This window comes from Anguilla rostrata, chromosome 5 (genome assembly GCF_018555375.3).
Source record: "Anguilla rostrata isolate EN2019 chromosome 5, ASM1855537v3, whole genome shotgun sequence".
NCBI lineage: Eukaryota > Metazoa > Chordata > Actinopteri > Anguilliformes > Anguillidae > Anguilla > Anguilla rostrata.
Genome location: NC_057937.1, coordinates 9,726,796 through 9,738,641, shown reverse-complemented (window position 1 = coordinate 9,738,641; position 11,846 = coordinate 9,726,796). Strand labels below are relative to the sequence as shown.

Here is an 11,846-nt window from a genome sequence, read left to right as displayed (position 1 = left end):
TGTAGGTGTATAGTAGCAGCCCTATTGTCTCAGCACACTCATCTATGAGTGGCGTGCATATAATTTCAGTGGCTTGTCTGAGTTTTCATGGTTTCTAACTTTGTGGTTTTTTTTTAGCATGGTAAAAACCTTGCCTTTTCACCTAGTACCTAAATAGTGAATGGGGCTGATCTCCTGCTCTCCCTCCTTGTATCCTCCCTGATATTTTTTTTTTGTGGTCCTCCCCCACTCCCCTCTTATCTCTTTACCTCGCTATCGACAATGAGCTCATTGTACAGTCTGCTGTAGGAAGGTTTAATCGCGCCAGACGCAGAAAGCCCTCCCTTCGTCTGCCCTCACGGTCTTGACTGCCTGACCTTTCATGCTTATAGCCAGTTATTGAGTTACTGTACAGGACACATCCCGAGCTGAGCAGGAGCAGAAACAACCCAGGTCCAATGTATTTCTTGTCACAGTGCAACCATTGACTTTCTTATTACTTCACGGCACTGGCTAGAAATAATATTTAGCCATCTACAGCCATTCCAGGGTACTGGTGTTTACTTGTTAAGGAAAACTATAGTGTTGAGCTGATTTTGGTACGTGTACGCTAAATCACTAACTTGTACATTATGTGAAGTAAGGACTGCTTTGCAGGGGTTTATCTGCACTTTGCACAAGACATATTGAGCTTAATTCACAAAACTTTTCTTGAATTATTCTTACTTTTGTTAAAAATGTTCCCATGAAAAACCATTTATGAGACATGTTTCTGTGCGTATTCCAGGTGCATGAGATGATGATTGCTAACTATATGTAAATTTTATGTGCAATCCTGTTCATGTGATTAACATAAGGAAACAATCATGAACAAATACACATAAGAAAAAAAATAATGAATGCCGAAATGTTCTTACACACAGTTTGTGATCATACATATGTTGTGAATGAGGCCAGATCTCCAGAGGAACATAGGTTTGTGGAAATATGTTTCAAATTGTGAGAGATGCAGGAAACATTTTAATTTATGCTAAGGCACTCCATATGACGCTATGAAATAACTTTATATTCTTTTTTTTTGAGTACGCATGTTAGCTGGGGTACTTTAAAATGGCAATAGAAAGACGCTCATTGTGATCCCTTGAACATGTATAGCATAAACTGTTCTCAACAAGAAATAATAAATGAATAACAGGAAATAAAAGTATTTGGCGAAGTATCCTAGGACGGGACAAGTCACAAGTGCCAGAAGTTCTCTTGTGAACACAAATTTGCCGCCGGTAATGCCTCGAAGGGTTAAACCTGTGGAATGTTGCACTGAGGAATGTGCATGCAAATAGATTTATGCTAATGATATGCTAATGAGCAGTTGGCTGGGAACAGAGTCATGTCTATCCTGACTGTTAGGAACTAAGATGGAGGACTGGGAAGAGCGAAATATGGACCTGTATTGAATTTTGTATGTCCAAGGAATTCGTTTCTTCTTTTCCCTACTTATGGAGGAACTTTTAGGAGCTGATAATGCCTAGAAAGGGGAACGGGCAGCTGCCGTTACCGGACGGCTGGGAAGAAGCGAGGGATTACGATGGCAAAGTGTTTTATATCGACCATAATACTAAGCAAACCAGCTGGATCGACCCAAGGGACAGGTAAGCAACGGCGAAAGATGGTGATCCTAGACTTGAAACTTGACATGAACAGTTACATAAGCAAATTATTCGAGTGAATAAAGTGTACGTTGAGATAAGAGACTTGCCAGCTATCACGCGTAGAAAATATTGACAAGTTACATGCAAGCTAGCTACTTGCCTTAGTTGCTAGCTAGCGAGGGATATCGAGTTAGCTGGACTTATTTTCTAAGGAAAGGCAACTGAAGAACGTGGAGATCGGACGTTACTTTTTTATTGAACATGTAATGCAAGGTCTGTTTAACAATCTACAGCGAGCAGAACAATATGAAATAAAGTACACGGGTGTCATAGTAAAACATACAGCTGACTTGGGACGTGCATTAACACAATGTCTAACTCGGCTTTTGAATCGCTGCTGCCGCGCACAATAGAGGGATTGTTCCAGTTCGTAGTTTTGTTCTGGATTAGCTAACTATAAACTACACCGCACATAGTTCGCCTGTTCGCTGCTGACACATCTTGCATATTCAACTAAGAATTGGTCAGCTGAAACTCGTGACGGTTTCTGCTGAATTATCACAAACCGGTCTAGCAATATTTTTGAAATATATGTTTGTTACTTCTAAGAACTTGTGATGTTCAGTAGAGCAGCCTCGGCAGACTGCGATGCATTCTCGAGCTGCTTACGGAGTTTTGGAGTAGCTTGCAAAGTTAGCACTAGATTACTCTCTTCAATGAAAATACTCAAGATGTGTTTGTGTTATTAAGTTAGTACTGGCTATTTTTCACTTTTATATAGTTAGTTAGTCAGTAAACACATTTCTGATCTCACTGCGATTGTCTGTGCATCGCCTTGCTAAAATGCCCGAGGGTCATTTTTGGCACTTTGTGAGCTCAAATTCTGTTGTTATTTAGCTGGCTAGCAGGCTGCATTTAGTTCAGAACACATGAGGTACCCCAGCAAGTTCGCCATAGGAACTAAATGTAATGACGTTGCGTTGAATGCATTGTGGAGAAGTTAAAATTACGATGGGCGTTTAAAGTTTTGCCTACTATACACGCGTGCTTTCTACTGTTCTGGTCCAGTGTGTAACGAGAGTCTGTTACGTTACATAGCCTTAGGCCGCATGACCAGATTTGTCAGTGGCCAGCTAAGCTAGGCCTCGTCTGAACACAATTCTAATCTAATTTAACCTTGTTGTTTGCACCGATAGATATGTTATGTTATTTGGAAAACACTCGCTGTGTAGTGTTTGTTGTTTGTAGCGCTGTACAAAACAGGATGTTTTCTTTGTAAATAGTCTGCGTGGTTGCTAAGGTGTGTTGATTCACAACTGGATAACTGCCTGTGAATGAGTTGATAGTAGGCTGTAACTTTAAATGAATGGGCGTAAAATAGAGTAGCTATGCGCTTGAAGTTGTTACTGTGTTGCTCATGCAGGTTTTTTGATAGACACCTTGCATGTTTATTTTTCAAATAGTGGTTTGAGGTTAAGTATGCTGTACACATGTTTGTTTGAAAGAATGTCAACAAGAAGTACGGCGTACCGCCGTATGGAGAGTTTAATTAACTTTCACTAACTTGCGTTTTTTTAAACGGACCACAGAACAATTTAACCATTATTTCGCAGTACTTTGATGCTTAATTGACAAATTGCGCTGCAGCCTTAACCTTTAGCCTGCCCTTTTCGAACATGGTAACGATTGTCCGATGTATTCTGACAATTTTAAAAAATGGTGAAATATTTCGGCATGTATGAACTGTAGACTGGATTAACAGATAACAGGAAAAGAGCATGTTTGTCGTGCATTTTTCAGCCTGTTTCATAAAACGGTGTGGGGGGGGGTCCATTTCTGTGAAACTGAGAATTTTTTACAGTATTTTGTTGTGATATGTCTGTGAATTGGGCGATGATGACCCATACCATTCTTTATTTTGCAGAATAAAACGTGGTATTGCCACCTCCAACTTGTTGACTTTAGTAGGCCCTATTGTTTGAAGTCTTTTCAGCCTAATGGTTGTTAACATGTTTGCTTTGTGTTTATGACCTATCAGAACGGGAAAGATATTATTGTTTCAAGATGAATGAATGAATATATACACAAGTCAGTCAATAAATATGTGAAAAAAAGTCAGCTACATTAAAGTTTCAGATTTCATTTTACCAGGCCAGACCTTTTGATTGGTTATAATGTATTGATTTTACATGAGATTCTTGTAGGTTTATTCTTTGAATGGGTCTTGTCATTGAGAGACAACTTTTACAACCTGACATCAATGAGTTGTATTCTTCTGGACTGCATCTGCAGTTGGTTTGGTGATCGATTAAAATGTGTTGTGAAATTGATGCGTCTTGAAAGCAAACAGCCCAAATTCCAAGTGTGATCGTTTTGTGCACAATGCAGCCTGACAAGCTTGCCGATATGATGCATTCGAACACTAGAAATAGATCCCTTCGAATAGAGGACAAAAACCCCCGAAGACGGCGGTCATGGGAAATACTGTTGAAAGAAATCATTTTTTGTCTTCTCTTTGTTCGTGAAGGGTGATGAGGAAATGGTGAGACATTAGACTCAAGCATCTGAGAGTCAGGCTGTCAGAGTCTCTCTCTGTCAGTGGGTATATTGAATTGCTCCAACCTCTAAAGGTACTCACAGAGGTAAACTGTAGTAAATGTGCAACGAGAATCTCTGCTGCTTCTGGCTACCGTGGAGGAATAGCAGAACAGTTCTGTGCAGAACTCTTGTTTTGATGTCCAGGATATTTCCTCACGTGGGATTAGTCCGCAACAAAAAAAAATTGGTGCGGATTTGCGACCGATTTGCGCACCACTGTTCTTCGCCAAGTAAAAATGCTGAGAATATAGGCCTTCATGAAACGGTTTCATCTTGAGATGTGTATCCACAGACAGCGGACGACGCTCCCGCTGCTCTCTCAATTATTTATTCATTAATTTCGCTGGTTACTGGGGGGGTCGACAAACCCAAAACGCTGCGTCTCACAAAACAAGAGGTTATCGACTGGTTGGAGGAGAGCAGGTCACCGCTCGCCGTGGCCCTTTGCGGGCCAGAGGTGCAGCGTTTCGCCCTCCGTGTCACCGTGGCGCTGCGGCGCTCCTGTGGTTTGTAGCGAGGGTCGTGAGTCGCGGTGAACGCCTCGGGTCGACGGTTTCTCTGTGAGACGAGGCGGAGAACGCAGGCACATCCAGTCAGGAGCACAAGCGCAGGGCAACAGAAATGGATGCAATAAGAGGGGAAAAAAGACCCTGTGCACACACAGTTTGAACGGTCTCCATCCATCCATTATCTATACCCGCTTTTCCTGAGCAGGATCGCGGGAGGGGGGGCTGGAGCCTATCCCAGCGTGCATTGGGCACGAGGCAGGAATACACCCTGGACAGGCCGCCAGTCTGTCGCAGGGCACACACACCATTCACTCACACACTCATACCCATGGGCAATTTAGAGTCTCCAGTCGGCCTGCCTGCATGTTTTTGGACTGTGGGAGGAAACCGGAGTACCCGGAGGAGACCCACGCGGACACGGGGAGAACACGCAAACTCCACACAGAAAGGCCCCAAAGCCGAGATTCGAACCCACGACCTCCTTGCTCTGAGGCAACAGTGCTACCCACTGCACCACCGTGCCACCCCCCCTCTCCGTTAGTTATTCGTAAAGGAAGGAACGCCGTCTTCGTCAGAGAGCCAGGCTGGCTGTGCGTACTGACAGAGCAGCGGATGTTTGGATTCGCCGGCACTATGAAGCGAGAGAGGCAGGCTGTCAAAACAAGCCAAACTGAAAGTCTGAGAGCGGGTGTTGTGCTTGACACGCGCGTCGGTTTGCCAGCGCCCGGCAGGTGATCTCACACCTGCACGCGAAAACGGGATTTTGGGATTCGCGCGCGTCGAACGCCAGGTTACATTAGCGTCCCCCTGCTCCTGCGGAGAGATCCAGAGCCGCCGCGGTGTAGCGGGGACCCCCTCCTGTCGGCGGGGAGAAGAAAAAAATCAAAACAAAAAAAAAACTTTTGGGCACCTGGCACGGAGCGGCGCGGTCGCCATGGCGATGCGGCCCGTTTTCCCGCGCTGGTGGACCCTGAGTGCGCCGTCTCCGTCGGCCGCCCGAGACGTGGCGCTGTGGGCAAGGTGAGCCCGGCTCTCGCGGTTCAGCAGGTACAGCAGACGTGCCGCGTCCCTGCTGCCTTATTCCCTTTGAAATCTGGACACGGCGTCTAGGCGTAAAAAACAAAAGGGAAATGTAGGCTTGCATGTGGAATACAGAGTTTAAGCAGAAGGCTGTGTTTGGAGATACGCATGTGCTCCATGTAGCCTAGGCCCACTGAGCATTCCTCTGCTCTGCTGTGGCAGATATAACGCAATTTAAAGGAGTATGTAACTTAAAATATATAGGCTAATGCTGGAAATAAATGGGAATCAGAAGTCATGTTCCATGGGCGGGGGAGACGGGTGGGGTCATAGTTCTGGATTTTGCAGGACAAGGCAGAGCTTCTGCGGACCAGCGCACATCTCCGATAACCCACTTGAAATACGCTGCGTGCAGTAAGGTTAGATGAACACCATTATACAGCGATTGACTGCAGCACGGATGGAAATACATTTTAATAATAACGTATACATTTTTTTAAACGGTCACATTGCCGCACGCAAACACCATACTGGATCTCGGTACAGGTCCATAAGTAAGCCAATTCCATTGGTCAGGGCGGCCTGTCAACATTGGTTTGGTCTTCCATTTGTTTTGACTGCTGCGCCTTCGCCAGGGCAGGTGCGCTGAAGGGCTTTTCCCTTATGAGAGTCCCTGGGCTTCATCTGGGAGGGTTACCTGCTGCCGCAGAGCTGAGCAGACAGCCCGCCTGTCACACGGGCTCGTCCTGCACGTAGGCCTGTGTTTTAACCGGCGTGTGTTTGGCACCGTTCGCCACATGGTTCCAGCTCCGAATGTGCCAACACATCTATTTGATATTGTTTCATGTTTTATGTATCGAGTTTTAGGGTCTGTGTTGCGTTCTTGAGGGTGTTGTTCAGGTCTGTGTTAGGCTATGTGATGAAGTGCAAGGAATTTGGCTGGTTGACCCCAGTTGGACTAAGGCACTTCATTCACAGCACAGCGATGAGCATAACTGGTTCCTAATGTGGCTGGCAGTCCCGTTGGCTGTAGTATTTCTATGGAGACGGGGGTCTCTGTCGTTATGGCAACCCTTCACAAGAGTCCCCACCGCCCAATCGGGGGCCTGTTTGTGGCCTGTCTGTGGCAGCTGCACAGGTGTCCGGCACAGTCGCCGCTGCGTCCCGTATTTGGTTTTACGGCACAGGGTCAGAGGCTTGCGACGTACGCTCTCGAGTGACCCCGCGGCGTGTGGCTGAACGGGCGGACGGACAGACGGACGGACGGACGGACGGATGGACGGACGGACGGACGAGTGGATGACGTCACCGTCTTTTAGCGCAGTGTGCTGTCGTCGTCGTTCGGGTTGTGTTGCCGGTGTGTGTACCTGTGGGTGCATGTGTGCATCTTTTGTGTATGTCGCTGTGTGAGAGTTCTTATCAGTAGTGCTTGTTTTTCCCCATGAATGAACCTCCCACCATTAGTCACAGGTTTCCGTAGACATGTTTAGTCTGGGCACCTTACCAAGATTAAAAAAAGCCTCTGTCTGGATGAGCAGTTCTGTTAAGGTTGGGGGGGGGGAGGGGGAGCGAACATTTAGGCTACGTTTACACCGTCTGGTAAAAGTGACTCAGTTCCGATTCCTTGCTCACCTATGGCGAATATGAATTATGGACGTGTCACGAAAAAAGCACCTGGAATCTGATATTTTCTGATGCGTTTTGGGCCACATTCACGTGTGGAAATAAATCTGATAGGAATAAGATATCTGCCCATGTGACTGTCATCTATATGCACAGGTGCACAAAGAGTCTGCATAGGCTGAAATTGAGGGGATGTTCATTGCGGACCTAAGACAGTTCGAAGAGCAATAGCTTGAATTATTATAATTATTATTTCTGCCTCGTTTTGTGTCCGTTGTAGATGAAAAATGTCCGTGGCGGCGAGGTTGTTTCCTTTCACACCGTGACCAAACTGTTCTGTGCGCACGCAGGTTATTTCTAGTGTAAACCGTGTGAGCACAGGTATCCAACATGGGTCACTTTTAAAAGTTGATGTAAACGGACGGTCAGAAAAATAGGATACAGACAAGCAATCGGAACTGGGCATGAAGACGCGCGATGTAAACGTAGCCTTGGCTCAGTAATTATGTAATTTCGGGGAGAGAGGCCAGTGGAGCACTCCGCGGCGCATTCGGACATCCCGTCTCCACGGCCACCGCGCGGCTGCGGCGTGCGTGACGCCTGGCGCGCCGCGCGCCGCGCTGCGCCTCAGTGCTGCAGGCGCCTGAGGAACGCTCGGCCCGATCGCTCGCGGGTGTCGGTCGCGCACCGAGCTCCAGGCTCCTCGGACCCGCGGGCCTCCCCGAGGAGCATCCGCGGACAGGTGGCTATATGATGTGGAGGGGGGGGGCGCTTCGAGGGAGCGGAACCCTTCGCGCCCCTCCTGCTGAACGCTTAGCGCACGGCCGCGGGTTAATGATTCACTTCGGCTTCGAAGCACCGCCGAGATTCACGTCGTAAACCCGCCGGGCGATGTTTGCATCGGGGCGGGGGGCGGGGGGCGGGGCGGGGGGGAAGTCCGAAGACACCGGTTCCCCACGCAGAAGAATGTGGCTCCCGTCCAGGAGCGAATTCCTGACGGCGAAAAGAACACACGGGCGGGGTGATGGGGGTCTTTACAGGTGACCCAAACTTCCCTCTCCACCAAACCCGCGAACGAGCGCAAGGTCGCTCCCAGGTCGTCCGATCGGGTCGTCACGGTAACGCGACTCGATCCCACGTCCTCCCCTTCGCGATGGCGACTGGCGGGTCAGAAAATGGCGGCGTCGCCCCGGGGGCGTTTCGGGGGCGGCGAGGTCGAAAAGAAACGGTCGCGGCCCTTTTGGGTGGGTGGGGCCCTTTTGGGTGGGTGGGGCCCTTTTGGGCGGGTGGGGCCCTTTTGGGTGGGTGGGGGGTGCGGGTGTGTGATGTCCAGCCCGGTATTGTTCGGTCATGTTGTGGTGAAGAATGAAGCGGTAATAAAGATTGCCGGGGAAGATAAGAGCCTCCATTAATCGTCCTTCTTGCCGCCCCTGGCTTTCCTCTGAAGTGCCGGGCGTGTATCACTCTGTTATTCTTCCCTGATTGCTGTGTGTAATCTCTCTCTCTCTCTCTCTCTCATACACTCACTCTCTATCTTAATTTTCAATTCAGTTCAGTTTAGGTTACTTTATTGGCATGACAAAACAGTACATTAGTAGCTGAAGTCAGAAAGTATTAGACAGAACATACATCTGGCATTGAACAATACGTAATATGAGAAATATAATGCCCCTCCCCCTCTGCCTGGTGAGTTGGCACCGGTGGAGGTGACCTGCTGGGCTGGTGGGCAGCAGGGAGGGGTTGGTTTTCCTGGACGGGGTCATGAGGGCAGCCCAGACCAGAACCCACACGGGCACAGACCTCCCTGTTCCACGGACCAATCCCAGCATGCACCGCTCTGATAATTTCCTTTTTTGCTGTGAATATCACTCAGTGGCTCTCAAAACATTCAGCCCCCCCCTCCCCTCCCATGGCAGGAGCACGCAGCTGCGTTCCCTCTCTTGGGAATGCAGGGATGTGGTGATGTGGTGTTCCACGCCACCCCCCCCCCCCCGCCCCCCGCCCCCCCCCCAGTGCACCGTAGCGCTCACCCTTTAGCGGCGCGTCCTCGTCAGCGCGGGGCAGCTGCAGGGCCGCCGCTCTCAGCCCAGACGCGGGGTTGGCGTGACGACGGCGGCGGCGGCGGTATCCTGATGCCCTTCAGCTTGCTGTCATTGGGCGGTAGGCCGGTGTCGGTAACGGAGTCGCCAACCAGCTCTGCTCACAGTCCTCTCCCCAGCATGCCCGTCGCAGGGAGCACGCCGCCGTTTGGAAATGACGCACATCAGATGGAACATTACGCAAATGTTGCAGATCATAAACCCTGGAGTGAGTTACACATCGCTGCCACACTTTTACTGACGACGCAAGTGTTCCAGACTGGAATTCGCCTTTAACTCTGTCCCCGCCACCTCAAAGAAAAGCTTTCAGAATGAATTCAGGCATCGATGTGCGTCACTCAAGTCATCTTGTGTTCGTTATTCATTTCATCAACCCCCCCCCCCCCCCGCCGTGTGCATCTCCTCCTCCCGCTCACCACCACTCTGTCAGATTTAATGACCCCAGAAATGACTCCTGGGTAATTGGAGTGAAACTGGAACCATCTGTGACCCTGTTAAAAAAAAAAAAAAAAAGCCAACCCGCCTTACCTGGGATTAGGATGAGGGGGGGGGGGGGCTCGCGACGGACACAGTGACCCTGTAATCTGCCGTGATTATTTCCTGTGCCGCCATCGCCGCCGGGTTCGAGGCCGCCGCCGGAGCAGTTCCGCGCGGCTCGCACCCAGGTTAGCGGCCCGCCGCGCCGGTCGGCTTCGCCTCGCTGACACATCTGCGTCTCGCGACAGACCCACCAACTGCGCTGTAAACCCTGCTAATTAGATGAGAACGCGCTGCGGTTAGACCCAGTTTACCACAAGGCCAAATTAAACGCCCGGGGAGGACGTACGCAGCTAAGTTTATCTGTTTGGGGGGGGGGGGGGGGCTTATTTTATTTCATTCTACTTTATTGTATTTTGAAAGTACGGTATCGTACATACAGATTAGCTGCAGTCTCACAGTTAATAAGCCTTGGCCTAAAGTAGTCTCCGATGTTTCTTCCCCAACGAGGAAACCCGGGGAACGTGACTGGTTGGACGTTACTGACGTGCCCGGTTCACTGTTGTGATGTTCATTCGTCTGGTTTGCGCTTCGTACTGTACGTTCAATTACCACCCTCCCCCTGGAGTTCATTTGCACATACTTAGTGAACTTTAGCAAATGCCAGCTGACCTGGAAACCTCAAATTTGTTTCTGTTTTCAGTCTGACTTGTCAAAGGGTGTAACTGTAATGGAGGGGAAAATTTAGGAAATGGCCCTTAAAGCGTCCCTTGAAGAAGGCGTGTCGTTGTCATATTCACTTTTGTTTTTCGTTTTTGTTTATTCTTTTACACATTTGTTGACCGCCGAGAAGCGCGGTCTGAGAAAGGGAGTGTTTGTTTGGGCTCTAAAGCAGGCCCTCCTTTCTCGCAGAGGGCCAAAAAAAAAAAACCTGCTCGTGTTTCCCGCCTGTGCCATCCTCTGCTCGTCCCCATGGCAACCAGGTCCTAGTCAATGAAGCAGAGGGATCCTGGGCTGGTGTGTGCGGAGGGAGCTTTTTCTGGGCAGGACTTTGGAGTGCTCTCCTGGCCCAAAAAAAAAGAGAAAGAAAGAAAGAAAAAGAAAGAAAAACCTGAAACCTCAATGCCCCAAATAGCAGATTTATAAGCCCTGCGCGGCGGGGAAAGTGACGGGCGGTGCGAGGGTCTTTGCATTCCAGCGCGGGGCTGTCCCAAGGCCCCGAAAGGGAGAATTTATAGGGCCTCCTCCGAGTGACCCGGGCCCTGCGCCAAAAATGTTTATTTAAAAAAAAAAAAAAAAGAGGTAGGCCTAGATAAAATTCCGGTCCTGCTCCTCACGTATTCACCGCCCCCCCCCCCTTCCCCTCATGCTGTTTAATGGGGCTTGACAGATTTTAATGAGGGAGGATTTGTAAGGTTCTGCATGGCTACAAAAGATTTTGTTTCTCTTCTCTTTTTTTTTTTTGTTGTCGTGTTTTTTTTTTTTAAAAAGAAAAAAAAAAAGTGATGCAAATCACTGCTTCTGAAAGCCGCTCGGCATCTCAGCCAGCGGGCCTGAATGAGCGGGCCCCGAGACAAAAACAAGGCCGGGCGAGTCGCCATGGAGACGGCGGAAAACACGGGGCGGCCGGCGCAAACGCGTCGAGCGCATGATGCTCTGACGCCCCCCACCGCCCCCCCCCCCCAAGGGCCCGACCCTCCTGCCCTGCCTGCCTGCCTGCCTGCCTGCCTACCAGCCTCACCGTTGCTGTCGCCCTAGACAAAATTACCTTGTTAGTGTCGATTGTTCCGTTTCAATGTTTTTAACATTTCGTCAGCAGTATGCCGAGGAATTTAGAAGCGTGAGATTGCAGGTTGAATCTTTAATGGAAAAACTAAACTGTATTTGCGGGT

At 49.1% G+C, this 11,846-nt stretch overlaps 1 protein-coding gene across 1 annotated transcript in view; it reads left to right on the top strand.

Annotated features, from left to right (window-relative positions):
* The first annotated feature begins 881 nt into the window (after positions 1-881).
* LOC135254674 (protein WWC2-like) overlaps positions 882-11,846 on the top strand; it is a 54,477-nt gene continuing 43,512 nt past the window's right edge. The window contains exon 1 of the mRNA XM_064335050.1: positions 882-1,628. Coding sequence (XP_064191120.1) covers positions 1,501-1,628 — 128 coding nt within the window. The 5' untranslated portion in view covers positions 882-1,500. The remainder of the gene's footprint in view (positions 1,629-11,846) is intronic.